The 17,675-nt window shown below is 31.6% G+C and overlaps 1 protein-coding gene across 1 annotated transcript; it reads right to left on the bottom strand.

Moving 5' to 3' along the window:
• Positions 1 to 15,035: 15,035 nt before the first annotated feature.
• Positions 15,036 to 17,366, bottom strand: LOC111396784 (BAG family molecular chaperone regulator 2-like). The gene is made up of 5 exons (XM_023023301.1): positions 17,114 to 17,366; positions 16,441 to 16,924; positions 15,973 to 16,229; positions 15,717 to 15,863; positions 15,036 to 15,611 (listed from the first exon to the last, which is right to left on the bottom strand). Exons 2-5 carry the CDS (start codon positions 16,679 to 16,681, stop codon positions 15,213 to 15,215), a joined length of 1,044 nt encoding a protein of 347 aa, XP_022879069.1. The 5' UTR covers positions 16,682 to 16,924; positions 17,114 to 17,366; the 3' UTR covers positions 15,036 to 15,212.
• Positions 17,367 to 17,675: the final 309 nt, after the last annotated feature.

The following is a 17,675-nucleotide window of genomic DNA, read 5'->3' as shown; positions in this document are numbered from 1 at the left end:
AGAATTAAAAAAAATAGTTATGAAATTGCTAATTTTTAAATGTATTTTTTTGTTGAAGATAAAAATAATTTTTTTATGTTATTTATAAAAAAAATTATTGTAATTTTATTAACGTAATAAGAAGATTAATTACGATTATTTAAAAAAAATTAACACAACATAATAAATTCATACTTTTAATTTGGTGACTGCAAAAGTATTTTGTGTATCAATAAAATATTTTCCATTCAAACAATAATGCCAAATTTTTTGACATCATGCTTTCATTTTCTTCTTTTTAGAAGTTTTACTTTTTTCGTTTTTTGTCTTCTTCATTTTTTTAGATTCTTTTGTTGTTAACAATGATTATTTCTTTGAGTTTTTTTTTTTTTTTTGGTACTATATTGAAGTTAAACTTCTTCTTGTAATTATATTTTTTTATTAGATTTAACACATATTTTTAACTAATAAAATAAAAAACTAAACAAATATTTGGTCGCATGATTAAATTCAAAAAATAAAATAAAAAGTCCATGACCGTACAGATTGTATTATAATATATACGGTAAGCTATATGTTGTAATATGCATATTACTGTAATATAACAAAAAAAATTGTACAGCAATAATTTCTCTTTATATTATGATGTACATTGTATTATAGCATATACGTATAATATGTTATATCTTAACTATAACATATAGTATTACAGCATACCGTATAAAGTTTATTAAAAAAAAACACATTGAAGGGTCTTAGGAAATCTCATGGATGCTCTAAAGGACAAAAAGTCAGCATAATTGTGATCTGTAGCATGGGAGTAAGTAAGACGACAATGGCAAAATCCGGTATATTACATATGCGTCGATTTATAATTTGTTATAAATATATAAAATTTATTTAATATTGAATTTTTTAACTACTAATTCAATATTGTTTTCATTTTATATAATTGTTTTCTTTTTATAAAATTGTATTTTCGAGAATAGAAAAAAAAAATAGTCTGCACTGTGCGGAGAGTTTGTTTTTCTCTCTGCACTGTGCAAAAAGAGTGCCATATATCTTTTTGCACATTGCGAATAGTTTTTGTTTTTCCCTTCGCAATGTGCGGAGTGTTTGATTTTTCTCTCCGCACAGTTCGGAAAGATCAATTGATTCTTCCGCACAGTACAGAGAGATTTTCTTCTTCTTTTTTCTTTTTTTTGTTAAGCTATTTTATTTGTTTCTTATGTAGGAATGTATATATATATATTATATATCAAAGGTAAACTAAAAAAATAAAAAATCAAATAGTTTAAATTTAAGAAAACCAAAGAGCATAAAAAGAAAAAGAAACGTGAAAAAAAAAATCTTGCTCCGAAGAGTTTGGAGATAACTCGACATTGATGAAAAAATATGGTAATATGAAAAAATAAAAAACCAAATAGAAAAAAATGAAGAATAAAAAAAAAGTTTCTCCAAACTCTCCAATCTCCAAACTCTTAGGAGAGTTTCTCCAGAGAGCTATCCAAACTCTCTGGAGAGTTTGGACTCTCGAGAGAGTTTGGAGAAACTCTCCGTATTGATCTCTTCGTACATTTCGGAGAGAAGCAAAAACAGGAAGAAAAAAGAAAAAAGAAAAAAAGAAGAAAGTCTCACCGCACTGCGCGTAGAAATCAATTGATCTCTCCGAACTGTGCGGAGAGATTAACTCTCTTCGCATAGTGCGAAGAGAAAAACCAAACTCTCCGCACTGTGTGGACTCCTTTTTTTTTTTTTATTCCCAAAAATACAATTATATAAAAAGAAAACAATATTGAATTAGTACTTAAAAAATTCAATATTAAATAAATTTTATACATTTATAACAAATTATAAATCGGCGTATATGTAATATACCGGATTTTTCCATTGTCGTCTTACTTACTCCCATGCTACAGATCACAATTATGCTGACTTTTTATCCTTTAGAGCATCCATGATTTCCTAAGACCCTTCAATGTGTTTTTTTTTTTTTTAATAAACTTTATACGGTATGTTGTAATACTATATGTTATAGTTAAGATATAACATATTATACGTATATGCTATAATACAATGTACAACATAATATAATGAGAAATTATTGTTGTACAATTTTTTTTTTTTTTTGTTATATTACAGCAATATGCATATTACAACATATAGCTTACTGTATATGCTATAATACAATCTGTGCAGTCATGCAGTGACTTTTTATTTTATTTTTTAAATTTAATCATGCAACCAAATATTTGTTTAGTTTGTTAATTTATTAGTTAAAAATATGCATTAAATCTAATAAAAAATATAATTACAAGAAGAAGTTTAACTTCAATATAATACCAAAAAAAAAAAAATCAAAGAAATAATCATTGCTAACAACAAAAGAATCTAAAAAATGAAGAAAACAAAAACGAAAAAAGTAAGACTTATGAAAAGAAGAAAATAAAAGCATGATACCAAAAAAATTTGGCATTATTGGTCGAATGGGAAATATTTTATTGATACACAAAAGACTTTTGCAATCACCAAGTTAAAAGTATGGATTTATTGTGTTGTGTTAAAAAAAATTTAAATAATCGTAATAAATCTTCTTATTACGCTAATAAAATTACAATATATATATATATATATTTTTTTTTTTTCAAATAGCATAAAAAATCATTTTTTATCTTCAACAAAAAAACACATTTAAAATTATTAATTTCATAATCTCCCTTTTTTTTTTAAATTTTTGAAATACAATTATAAAAAAGAAAACGATATTGAATTACAATAACCAATATCTGTCAATACGGTATCTAAAGACAATATGTGCAAATACGGTATTAGTAAATACAGTGTGCTGCATATACGGTATAATGCAAATACAGTATGCTGTAAATACGATGCGCTGCATATACGATATGATGTAAAAACAGTATGCAGTAAATATGGTATGATGCAAATATGGTATGCTGTAAATATGGTATGCTGCATATACGGTAAGTTGCAAATACGGTATGTGTAAATACAGCATGTTACATATACGGTATGTAAAGTGCATATACGGTATGAATGAATCCGATTTCATCCACTACAATAAATTTCAATACTGTATATGCTGTCTACCGTTTTTGAAATATACAAGCATATTTTTTTGGATAACACAATACTGTTACAATTGTAAAAATAATTTGCAATCATTCTCTTATATCATTGAAATATTTCTAAATATTACTTCAAAAACTTTCCAAAAAACTAAAATTCATACACTAATAAAAATACGATAAATACAAAATTCGTGCAACGTACGCGACAGTGACTAGTGATTATAATCATGTGTGGAAGGATATGAGACTTTCAAACAACTATACCAATGCAAAGTGACAAAAGAATCTTCAGTCAATCCTCATGTACTGAAGATAATTGACGTGAGAAGTGTCTCAATTGAGTTCAATCATTAACTATGAACTAAGTATTGACTTGGTTCTGCAATCTCTGTCATAGAGTTATTCATACTAATTATGAATTATGATATAAATAAACTCGAATGCATACTCATTAAGTTGCTTAACATGCATATGACTGTTAAGTCCTTTATCAAAGTTGGTAATGAGCAAACCATTGATTCCTCTAGGAATGTTAAGAGGAAATCTAAAGGGGCTTTGAGAAACCGTTCAATATGGTTATGACAATCTGAGCAAAGGACAATATCAAATCTAATGACTATTGTCTTCGTTATAGAATGAAAGGTCATTGGAAGAAATATTGCAAGGCTTACGTCTACTTCATTTGTTTCTTTGGTATTTGATACTAGATATGGAGAAACTAAATGGAAGTAGACCACTACAAGAGGGAGAAGTTAACCTATACGTTGAAGATGAGCAAAGGTTGTCGCATTTCCTGTAAGAGCGTACTTCTTGCCATTGCCTTTTGGCTTAGTATTGGAATTAGAGAAATGTTGCTTTGTACCCACTATAACTGGAACACTAAATGAATTTCATGTTGGGACATGAACTATTTTAACGTTAAGGACAATTGTTGTTCTTGTTTATCTTGATAAAGATCCTAATGGTTATGGTGAATTACAAAACGACGTTTATATTCTTTAATACTAAGCACTTTATAATGAGTATAGAAGTTAAGAGGTATAAAAGTGATAATCTAATTATTAGCTAAATATGGCATGGCAGACTTTGTCATATAGATGAAATGCAATTCCAAAGTTACATAAAGATGTATACTTGGGATTAATTGATTTTGACAAGTACAAATTATGCATGTCTGACACAATAACCAAATTTTCTTTTACTTGAAAAGAAGAAATGTCAGCATAATTATTGATCTAATGCATAGTGATGCATATGGACTCATGTCAATTGTTGTCAGGTAATGTTTCTCTTATTTAATCAATGATCACATATACTTGATGAAACTCAAACATGAAACTCTTGAAAAGTTCAAGGGATTCAAACTAGAAGTAGAGAAACAAATAGGTAAAGATACCCTCACATTAAGATTCGATCGAGTGAGAATATCTTAAAGATAAAATTTAGATTATCTAAGAGAGAATGAGATTCTCTTGCGGTAGACTCCTTCATATACACTGCAGTATAGTGGCATATCTAAAAGGAGGAATCGTTAACTATTAGATATAATGCGATTAATAACAAGCCATGCAAATCTCCCAAAATTGTTTTAGGGTCATGTATTGATAGCAGTGTGCAACAATCTAAATCTTATCACATCGAAGTTGGTTAACAGAACTCCATACAAGTTATGGAAAGGCAGTAGTTCTAATTTATCTCATATGAAAGTTTGGGGCCATGACGCTTATTCGAAGCGCCTTGAATCAGATAAGTTTGAGACTAAATCCGATAAATACATATATGTGGGGATATTCAAAGCAGACATTTGAATATAAATTCTATTATCATGAAGAAACTTTTCGTCTTCTTGAAGAAAACGTTTACTCTAGAGGAGGACAGTGGGAGCAAAATAGAACTTGAAAGAATTCAAGAGTCCACAGATATAGTTAACCAAGTAGATAAATTCGAGTTTGATCCCATATCTGATATGGGACATACTCTTGATCAGGAAGTAAAGATTCCTGAGGACACGTCAACTCTATGTGAATCTAGTAGGATCTTCGACCTTCAAGAAGGTGTGAATCTATGATTACTAATCAGGTATTACTGATCCAGGATAATGAACCCGCTAGGTGCACCAAAATAAAGTCAAGTGTTGACTTAAAAGAGACAACAAGAGACCATGAAACTCGAGATGAACTCGGCGTATGTGAACAAGGTTTGGACCTTGGTCGAGCCTCTTGATGGAATAAAACCCATAAATTTTTGTAAGTAGTTTACATGGAAAATGTCGATATGGATGGGAATATCCATATATACAAAGAAATGCTAGAAGCAAAGGTTAAGTGTTGACCTTAGTGAAACCTTTCTCCTATAACCTTGCTGGAGTCCATTCGGGTTTTTCTTGCAACAGTTACATACCGTGACTATAGGTTAGGAGAAGTCTCTTGGAGCTGAAATCTTCGATTTGACGAAAAAGTCAAAGTGTTTGATTTTATCAAATTTGAAGAAGAATTGTGTGTTTACAAGAAGATAGTGGAAGCATTGTCGTATTCCTAATATTATAAAAAACGACATCCCTATATTTCAATCATTGAAATAATGGTTGTTAAAGGATTTATTCATGAACGATATGGGAGAAGCAACTTGATATATAGAGGTAGATCTAGAAAATTGCTTAACTCATCCCAATTTATATATATGAAATCTTGAGAAGATTTCATATGGAGGAACTGGTTTACTCTTAAGCAGAATGTTGGAAAGGTTCCAAACGTGAAGCAACCATTGATTCAATAGTAGAAACATAATACATGATCACTTCAGAAGTAGCAAAAAGTTGCAATATGGATCATGATGTTCATAAATGAACTTGGAGTAGTTCCTAATATTGTTGATCATATGCCATTGTATTTTGATAACAATAGAGTCATCGCGAAAGCGAAGGAACTAAGGTCTCATCAATGATCCAAACATGGATTAAGGCGGTATAATCTCATCAAAGAGATAATACATAGAAATGACGTAAAGAGAAGAACAAATTTTCACATTTAACAATATTGCAGATCCACTAACAAAGGTTGTCGTAGCATAAACATGATCGTCATGTAAACTCTTATGATATTTGATACATAAGTGATTGGATCTAATGCAAGTGGGAGTTTGTAAGTGTTATGTCCTAGGTCCAATGAACCTTGGGCATAAATATTTTTGATATATAATTAATGCAATTTAATAACAGATCTATTATTTAATTAATAGAGAAATTAAATTAAATAATAGATTCCGTAGATTCAAATCTTCGTAATTTGTTAATCACAAGGAGTTGTGATTGTGAGATACAAATTACATATGATTGAATCTTAAATCGTCTGTGATCGTAAGTAATAACGAGATATGGTTATTGTTATTATAGATAGACCATTACGTGTGGCATTTCTTACTTGTGAAGTAAGTGGCTAATCTCACAAGTTAAAGTGTAGTGACACTTAAATAAACACGTGGATGTTTTGTTATAGAATAAAATATTGGAGACTCGTTGAGAGATTCCACATAAATAACTATCTGAGTGTCAGTGGTTAATCTCTAACGTTCGGTAATGGGATTGGTCATTTTGACTTGAGGTCGTCATAGTACCTTATATGAGGACGGTTATGCTTTGACAGTGTTGGATGTTGCTCTACCAAGGGTCGCTAATACGGCATCGTTCGGGTATGTCAAGAATATATGAAGGTTGTAAATGACCAATAGAGGATTCGTCACTCTTAGATAGTAAGAGATTATGATCTGTATTTCATTCAATTAAGTCGATAATGAAATCTTTGGCCAAGATGTACTCATAAGTCGAAAAGGAGTTTTCAACTTATATTGACTTAATAGTGGAGTGAAAGATATGATGGATAATCGAGATTGACACACTTCTATATCTCGTAATTGATCGGATCATATTAATGAAGGGATTATAGTTTCACAATAAACGAACGAGTTTGGTTTTGTCATACCACGTGACATTTCCTGTCACATGTTAATCCCTAACACATTGCTAGATGTCAATCTAGGACGGCGAGTGTGATTGGTGATAAATTAAAAGTGTGTTTTAATTTATCAATTTTAATTAGATTAAAATAATATTTCACGTCGTTAGATATCGTGATCGGGAACCTGATGGATCGCACACAAAAGAAGAATTGGAAGATTGTTATTTGTCAATTAATTAATTTAACAAGTGTTGGATAAATTAATTAATCGGGTTGCTTATTTATAGGCCTGAATTGATTAATTGGATTAATTAATTTACGGACCGAATTTAATTAAGTGGGTTAATTAAATGTTGAACTGGATCAGGCTAAGCCCGTTCGGACTTATATAAATATGATTAGGGTTTTCAAAATTGTACTGATTTTTCATTATTCTTGCTAGCATAAGAAAAACCCTAATAGTACAAGCTTGTTCTCTGTGTGGATCACCGTTAGAGGCTGGACAATTGGACAGTTGTGGGAGACAGATTCAAGTTGCTGGACCAAAGATAAGGCAAAGGAGTTTGCAGATCGTGAAAATGTATCACTTTTATCACAATTTCTACCTAAACACAAAGACGATTCTTGGTGAGAATCGAAAATTGTTTTAATTTTTCGCTACGTATGTAAAGTAGATTCCCAACAAAGAGTTCATTCAAATTCATTCAAACAAGAACATGATCTAATTGTTTTCTACTTCGCTTCCTTTTCGTGGGAATTATTGTTGTCTTTGTTTATAATTTACTTGCAAGCAAATTATATAGAAATTTTTAGCTGAAGTAAATTGGAATTATGGTTTTCTATCAATATTATGTCGATAACAAAATTACGATATACTGATTTTTTTACAGTATTTGACAAAGAACTAGAAGCCCCTCTACGAAGCTTTATCGAAAGTTAAGGGGGGTAGTTTTTATCTTTCACTTTATCTTATGGCATGTGTCAATAGGCATAAATGGGTATATATAAAAGATAATTTGCGTTTTCTTTTTCCAATATTATGATTGATTGATTAGTTGCAACTATGAAATGGTGAATGATTTTTGGGTGAACGTAGAATTGAAGTTGTTGGGGTTTATATCACTCGTGATGACCATGTTTCAAGGCCGTATAGTCAAGCTCTGCGTGCCTGAAGACATAATGAAACATTTGCTTCCATGCTAATTGTCATTGAAATCTTCTTCGAGTGGAAAAGAATCTGCAATTTACGTTACTTTTAATCCTTTTGCAGGTATTCTCCAACATATATTGCCACATATATAAACTACAATCATGTGAGAGTGAATCCACATTCACTGTCAAATCATAAAATTTTATTTCTTTTTTAATTTGGGTTTAATCGCATGTTTTGATCATAATATGATTTTGTTATGAGCACGCGAAAAAAATGTGTATATATGAGCATATCAAGTATCAGTCAAGATCAATCAAATTTCCTATACATTTTATTGCACGATTTGTTTGTATACTATTTGTTATCGACCCAAAAGTAAAATGTGCTCGTACGCAAATCTTTAATCATGTAGTCAATATGACTAAAGGAGATGATGTAGATACTGTTGTTTCAATGGCTACTAGAGAAAAACCAATATGCCATTCATGCTGCAATCATGGGGATGTTGGCTGATCCTAAGAAAGAGTGCAGATTTTGATTCCAAGCTTTGTTGATGAAGTGTGCACCTCAAGGCATAAGCTTTAGGCAGCTTTTAAAACAATGATTGATGTTGAATATTGTCTTCTTACTTGTTGAGCAATTTTTTCTGAAACAAGTTGTGCGAGAAAGACTGTGTCCAGGCCTCAATTCCTACATCTCCAGCTGGGAAGTCTTTGAGAAAATCAGCATTTAGAAAAGACATACTTGCAGCGATTCTTGAAGGATGCAATTCCTAGTATGTTCTTTAATGCATTTGGTTGTTCAAAGTAAGGTAAATTTGGTGTATTTTCTTTGCTGGGAGTTCAATATATAATATATTCCAAGCGAAGCTTTCACTACTACACCCACTTATTATGTTCTGCTGTCAATGTTAGTAATGGACCATGTTTGCATCTTACTTAAGCCTTCCCAAACGTGCTCCATTGTAATGATAGATTGGTTGTCGGTCTGCTTGTTCTTCTACTATATACTAACTTATTTCTTTGTGCTTGTATATGGAGAAAATGATAGATAGAAAATAGGTATCAGTTGGACAGACTTGTGTGTTTTCGCATCATTTATCAAGCAATCATATTTGGAGCTTTCGTTGTACCCACAGTAAGGATTTATACCAAAATATTTCAAAATAGTAAAAATCTATGGAAGCATTGCTTTATACATTCCTCTTAGTCTCGACTCTAGGGATAATTTTTTTTCGCTATATTCGCTGACGGGCCTTCCATTTCCGTTTCGGAAAAAGGCTATGGGGATGAGATATTTTGAGCTGAGTTTGTTGGTCTTTTTGCTTTGTTTATTAGAAGAGCTTGACTTTCTTAGTAGTCTTGTTACATCTAAGATGCCATGTATCTATCCTCCATAAGGCAATTTTGGATACTGTAGCTAGAGTCGAGACGAAAAGTAAGTGTTCCATCATTTCAATCGAGAATTTTGTTACTGTCATATTCACTTTCAATTAATTTCCACTTTCCTTTTATTTGTAAAATTGCTCGTTTTGCAATTGGTTCTAGATCCTTTAAGCTTCATCATGTTTTCAATAAAAAATAAAATTTCTCTACGAAAGTCAATTTCTTTACGAATATCTACCATCTCTATGATTCGATTTTCTCAAATGATGTTCACTAATGTTCGATGTTTTGTTGGTTAGATATGAAAAAATCCATTCCGGTTTAGCAATAGAAAACATTGAATTGAAAATATTATGTACGAAAATTCAACACGGTCAAAACACTAATATTACCTTCAAAACAACCCATCCCGTGCATTGCACGAGCAACAAACTAGTATAGTAAAAGACGCCCTGATGCACCTCTTAATTCTTGTCACCAACAATCCTCTTTTTAAAAAAATATAGTTGAAAAATATAATGCAATTTATGAATAGTTTTTTATAATATCTAGATCTATGTAATAATGTTCTATCAATAATACTCCAATAACACCACATAATTTAATTCGTATAAATCCATAATTTTCAATAATTCAAGGATTTCCAATTATTAAATTTATGATGGAATTTTTTGGAAAATACTCATCCTGATAGAGGGGCAATAAGATTTCTTTTTAAAAGCTTTCATGAATAAAACTCTCACTTTTGCTAAAATTTCAAGGTACCATGTCCATTTTTTTCGTCTCTTTTTCTTCGTCTCTTTTTCTTCACCAATCCTTACCAGAACTATTGAAATATTTCATCCCCAAACTTAAAGTAGGGCGGAGTAACATGGTCCAATTCGAACAGTTGCCTCCACTGAATCTTGAGGTACAAGATATTAGTGACATCTCAATCAAAGCAACCAACAAGTGGAGACATGACTATACCTCGTTGCATGATCTTTTATGGACAATAGCAAATAGTTAATGTGTTTTTTGGTTGTTAAGCCATATGGGATGGTCCCATGAAAACTCAACTATAATTGATTGTTCTTGATGTTTGAAGGTTGTCACAATTATGTAAATTTTGTTGTTGTTCAACACTAGTTATATTGAGCTAAATCTTGATTTTATTTTTTACTTTTAAAGAAATAATATATTTGGAAGAATTATTTATTAACATTGCTTGATTACAAAGACAAGGGTCATGATCCAAATGTGACGTAATTTACCATGTTTAAGCAGCCCATGTTTCTTTGTTACATTAATCCATCCAAGACTTCGACTCTTAGGGTAGATTGGTAATACAATAGGTAAAATTTAATTTTATTTTTTTATTTTTATAAATGTTATTCATTTCATATTTTTTGTGTTGAAGACTCATTCATTTTATCTTTACCAAACAAATCATTATAATTTTTATTGGATTAGTTGAAAAATACACCATACTAGACAACTTTGACATTTTTACAGAAGAAGCCGATCTAATGTTGTCTATAACTAATATTTCATAATATTAATAATAAATCCCTCTTACTATTGTATATTTTGATTCATAAAGTCACTTCTGTATCGTGATTTTTCTCTTCAACCATAGTCAAAATGAATGAAAATAATTTGTCCAATTTTTTTCTAGATTCAAATTCAAATAAACAAAGAGTAAGTGCCATTAATTTATTACCGGTTGGTCGACTCTATCTGTGAGCATTGTTTAATGCAATAATTTCAACTGCTGAAATTTATTCTACTTTAAGGAGATGTTTCTTTCTCAAATAGCTCAATGGAAGCGTTTTCTGAAATAGCTAAAAGTCGAACTGAATATTACATTGAGTGCCACCAAGAAAAAGTAAGAAACACAGAACAATATTGGAATATGCTACTTGTACGTGATGTTGTGTCCATCCCCCTCACATGGAACGAAACACACTTCAGATAAATTATATTTTATTCAAAGTAAGTTCCCCTCCATATGAAAGAGATGGACAATTTGATTTACTTGTAGTATAACCCAACAACGTTTATGTTTTCTATCAATATACCTAGTAGATTACACAGTAAGAGCCTCAAGGAATGACTTGGCCATTAGCACTATGATCGATCTTGAGATTCGGGGGGTTCGGTGTAACATTTTAAAATGGTGTCCCCATCATTTAATTAAAAAAAATATTATTTCAATAATATTGTTACATAACAAAAATATGACATTTAAATATTTGTTTATCTATTTACATTTATTTATATTTGTTGATGATATTCACAACCTCCTCATGCAAATTCATATGAGCAAACTTTGAAATCAAAAACAATAAGTACAACGTATGAACCTTGAAATGCAAGTAAGCAACAAGACAGACGGCAGAGTTTCTTCTCATCTCTGTTTGACCATTCTACGTGGGTTAAACGATGGAAGAGAGGGAAATGACAAAAAGAGATTTGGAGTTAGCTCTTCACTTTAATCATTGGAATATTGGGCTAATTATTGTCTTGTTGAGTTGGTAATTGATTAATGAAATTAATTGGGCATTTCAGATTGTACTCATAAAATATGTATGTTAAAATATTTTATTTTATTTTATTTTATTATTATATATTTTTTTTAAAGTAGAATAGTTTACAATTAGAAAAAATAAATATGTTTTCACAATAATATATTAAATTATAAAATATTAATGCAATATTAAATTTTTTTTACCTTTTTTTCAAAAATATTGTGCCATTTAACTGGACATAATAATAAAAAAATTTAAACATATGTATACACCTATAACAAAATTTTTATTGGTGCCCCTATAATGTTGAGATCCTATGTAATTGCTCAATTCACACACTCTCGTGACCGTCTCTAATTAGCACTAAATGTTTTCAAAATATATAACTTTCGAGTTAACAAGCATATTGACAATTCAACCTTCCTTTCCTTCGGAGCCTCGTTTAAAGAAAATTTCATACTTCTCAATCGATTGAGTACATTTAAATGAATGTTTGTTTTTCAATAGAAATTCTTTATTTATTTTGCACAAATTGCATGATTTCTGGTTCCAATCACAGTAATTTATTATGATTAAAATGCAATAAAATAATAATCTTGCTGGTTCCCAAAGTTAAAGGTTTCAATAATCATCAAATTTATACTATGATCACAATTTATTCAATTTTAAAATGCTTCACAATGCTCTCTGAACTTTATTCACCTGTACTCCATACATCACCTTAAAAAATTCGTTATCTGATTCGCTGACGCAAAATCTCATGTGGCAAGTTACGACCATAAAAAAATTACAAACCAGTCAAATCAATGTTTCATTACTTACCCAATTTATAGTTGATCGTGGTTTACTCATCAAACTTCAGAATATTTCCCAATGACCACTCATCTTTGAAACGTCGCATTCAAGCCATCATTCGCCAAATTTCTTTTCCTTCTTTTGCTAACATATCATAGAAAATCTCACGTTACTATCATTAAAAAATATAAAACTCGACCAAATCATCAACTCGCCAAGATCATCATATGAGAAACACAACTTTCATGGCACCATAAACTTCTTCAAGCCCCAATAATGCATCCAAAATTTCAACCTTAGATACCTTAGCCCTCGTTCACTCATCTCACATATGTCCTGCTAAATTGTATGCTGAGACATAGCCAGTTGTTGAGAATGATGCAAGAAACTACTACTTATAAAAGCCTATCCACCAATTGTACCATTTGCTCGGTGTCTCTCTAATCTTAATCATCATCTTTGAAGGCGTATTTCCAACTATTTAAGTAATGATGTCATTGAACTCTAGCCAAATTGATGAATGAAGAACAACAAATACAAACACAACCCATAAGGTATTCCAAATGTACACCAACATTCGGAGTTCGATGACATTTCATTCCTTAAATAGTTTGACACGCACATGCAAAAAAGGAAAATAGAATTAGAGAGACGTTGAGCACATAATACAATTAGGGTATCTGGCTTTACAAATAGTAACTCCTCGCATCCTTCTCAAAAATCAACTCTGTCCTTCTCAAAAATCAACTCTGTCTTATTACATAATTTTGTTGTACGTGGGTGTCATGAATGAATTGGGAGCTAGGGTTTCCTAAGATTGAAGAGAAGAACACTTTATTGGGGCTTAATAAAGAAATTTATACGACTTTAGAGGTCACGTTTCAGATATGGAGATTTTGGTGAGTCGATGATTTGGTTAAGTTGCAATCTTTTTTACGATTGTAAATTGTTGCGTGAGATTTTCATGCAATACATTAGCAATGAAGGAAACGAAAAACTGAGAAATGATGGATGGTGTGTAACATCTCAAAGATGAATGATCATTGGGAAGTATTTTGAAGTTTGATGAGTAAACTGTAACCAAGTATAATTTAGATGAGCAATGAAACATTAGTGTCAATAAGTTGCAATTAATTTAATGGCATTTTTGTGATTTTCATTAGACATCAATGAATAAAATAATGAATTTTTAGAGTGATTGATAGTGTAAACAAAAAAAGTTAAGTGAACAATTTGAAACAATTCGAAAATTAGTGAGTGAACAGTGACAATTTTATAAGGGCCCATTAGGCATGACTTTTGTTTTTACTTTTACTTTTACTTTTGCTTTTGCTCCATGAAAGAGCTTCTAAAGGAAGGTACCTTAATTTTTGTTTGAAAATTAATTTTTAAAATAAATTCATACTTTAGAACGTGCTTTTAGAGGAAATTACATTAGACCAACTTCCTCTAAAAACTCTCTTAACTAGAAGAAGTACTTTTATAAAATTAGTCAAACGGGTTCGAAAACTCCTTTCGACTTTTCAAAAATTATGCCAGATAGGCCCTCAGTTGAGTAATTATTGAAATATTTAACTCCAGGTTCCCATATCAGGAAAAAAGTGCAAAAGAGATTATAATATGCAAAAAAAGAAAAGAAAAAGAAAAAACCTTATTTTACTAATTAAAGGTTAAACACTTAAATTAATCTACTTTTAATCATTTTCCACAACCCAGATCTGTCCTTTTGTTATCTATCATTTGGGTGGATTAGTTATTGGATTACAAAAATGATCATGGTGCATGTTCTTTTCGTCCTTCTATATCCTCAATAGGAAGCAAGGTATAAAGATTAATCATTATTCCTTAGCTAATGCCTGATTAAAACTCTGGAGAAAAATAAAGTAGGGTTGACCAAAAGAACATGAATGAGGATTTAGATCCTCTGGAACAGAATCGGAATTTGAAGTGCCTATGCCATAAGAAGATTTAATAAAAGTTGAGTTCAGTTTCATAGAAGAGTAATTTGGAGTTATTTGTAACCGATTTCAATTATAATCGCATTCAAAATGAGTGGTGAATAAGTGGAGTGCTTGTGGGTAACGCAAAATATGCAAAGAATGAAGTACTTTTACCGACAAGGGCAAAGATTTACATAGTTTGTGGTACTAAGGATTGGATTGGTATAATATCAAAAACAAGCATGGATTTAGTATAAATTAAGTGAACAGAATATATATCACTATCACATAGTAGCACCAAGTGAGTTACACATATAACAAAACTCTAAATACAGAAAAGAATGGAGAATAGATACCAAAGCAACAAGTCCACAATGCACATCTATACTTTGTCCTACTATCTACTCAAAGCAAATCCCAGCTAAAACTAGATTGTTCTGGATTTATTGTCCTTGAAGCCACTGTGGATGATGAAGGGGCACCCGCCATCAACGGTGCAGGTGCAGAATCGAATGTTTCCCACTTTGTTGTTATCACAAAAGCTCCTGAGGTCGAGGGCGGCTTTTGTTGCTTCGGTGGTGAATTCATTAATGACAACCCGAAAGGATTCTGGGGTTGTTGCTGTTGAACGGGAGATGAAGCACTTCCATTTGAGTACCGCGATTCTTGAACTGGTGTCGAAACATGCCCATTTGAGTACTTCTGTTGCTGGTTCTGTTGAGTTGATGTTCCACTGCTAACGGGCGTCGAGCTTTTTATCTTCAGCGTATCAAGAATCTCGACGTACTTCTGCACTCGTTTCACCTTCAAAATAAGCAGGAAATAGGAAACTTTTAATGAGTCCTTCAACTATAATGTTCCAAATTGAAGAATTCTGTTTTTAAGTCCTCATGCAATAGAAATTTTTACCTGCATTTTCTTCTGTAATTTGACATCCCCATCAGCACTAATTCCATCCAATTTAAGCAGTTGATTCATCAATAACTCGATCAGATTTACTAAATCTTTTTCAGCCACTTTTCCACCTTTAGAAATTACAGATTCAAAAGCTGAAACCTACAAGTTGCAATCAAGGATACAAGTTCACTACAACCAGTTACTGCATAAATTCTTCTAAACCACTAGACAGTATTAAAATTTTGTCGACGAAAGCCACTGGAATTACCTGTCCACCGAACCTATCCACCTCCAAGCTGATTTCTGATATTGATTTTGCAGCCTTTTCCATTTTAGCATTTTTCCTCATCTCAAGATACCGTTTTTCTTGGCTAATTGGATCCTCTGTTAGGACAAGTTTCGATTTGTCCTTAACTCCTGCAGTATCAAGAAATGCATTGGAATCCCTCTCTTTATCTTTGTAAAATAACTTCTGATCCTGGTGGTGCAATCCCGTTGGCCCTGTTAACATCTTCTTCAACTCCCCTGAATTTCCAGAAAAACGCCTTCCAAGTTAATTGATTCCAAATCAACAATTACTCAATTCATATTGCAGTATTCAATAACAAAAGGAAGCTACAACCTTGTTCATACAGAAATCCAATGCAAGTCCATTTTAAATTAAGAATCAAGAAAATTAGCAATTAATACTAACTACTGAATGAGTATTGAAAAGGAGTTATTTGTTGGAAATTACCGAAGGTAGCTTGAGAGCTGATATGAATTTGGTGGTAAATCGACCCGTATTTGACCCGAACCCGAATAGTTGGTGGTGGTGCCTGGTTTTCGTCAGCATCAGTACGCTTCTGAACCAGCATTCCACCAGGCCTAAGTTCCCAAGCATCAGTATTACCGCTACCACCTCGGCCGCCACCGCCACCAGCGGAACTCTCATTCATTGGTGGCGTCCCATTACTTTTAGTCTTCATTCGCATCATTTTCAATAACAAAAATCTCCTACCTAATTACACCCAGCTGGAATTGCTGATGATTATTTGAATTTGACTCAATTAAATTCAGATCAAACAGTTGATTCATACATATCCCATCTCCGAGTTGAGACAAAATCCCAGAAAGTCACGAATTCAAAACTGTAGCCACGCGTCCACAATGAGAATTTATATCTATAAACCGTAACCGTAACTGTATGTAATACAGTTATTGTGTATATATATGTAACCCTGTAGCGAGAGAGGGTAGATATGAATTTTTCACTTCAAATTCTGAAGAAAAATACAAGTCAAACCTGCGAATCTTGAATGCAAAACAAGATCGCGAGAAATGAATTTGATTTTGTGACTTTAAGTTGAAATTTGGAGAGAGAGAGAAAAAAAAAAAAAAAAAGGAAGGGGGATTTTCAGATCTCTTACAAGAAGGCTGGAATGTAGAAGAAAGAATCAATTGTTGCGTGAAATCTGCCAAGAATCTCGACTCTTTAAATCTTGAAACTCCAATTAACCTGATGGAAAAATAAAACCCAGAAAACAATGGGAAAAAATCAGATTACGAATTTTAATTAATCTTCTCTCTCTGAATATGGAGAAGGCTCGGGGAAGTAAAAGGAGAGAGAAGGAGGAGAAAATATGACGCACAAAAATTTGTATGGACACTGAACAGAACAGAACATTGAACGCAGATTACTATATAAATAAATAATTAATAAATAATAATAATTTGTTCAGATCAAATAAAAAAGTTTATAAATATGTAAGCAGCCATTCAAAGGCCGCCGAAGCCAGTGTTCACCGATAATGGAAACGAATTACATCTCAACATTGCAATAGGGTTTGTTAGACCTAGTTGTGTCACGAGCATATTTGATACAAAATATAATAAGAAAATTGAAATTTTAATTTAAGTCAAAGTCGTTAATTAATTTTAATCATAAATTTGATAGAATTTTTAATCATACGTTTCATCAACTTTTATAAA

The sequence above is a fragment of the Olea europaea genome, chromosome 1 (genome assembly GCF_002742605.1).
Source record: "Olea europaea var. sylvestris chromosome 1, O_europaea_v1, whole genome shotgun sequence".
NCBI classification, from domain to species: Eukaryota; Viridiplantae; Streptophyta; class Magnoliopsida; order Lamiales; family Oleaceae; genus Olea; species Olea europaea.
This window is presented reverse-complemented; position numbering and strand designations above follow the sequence as displayed.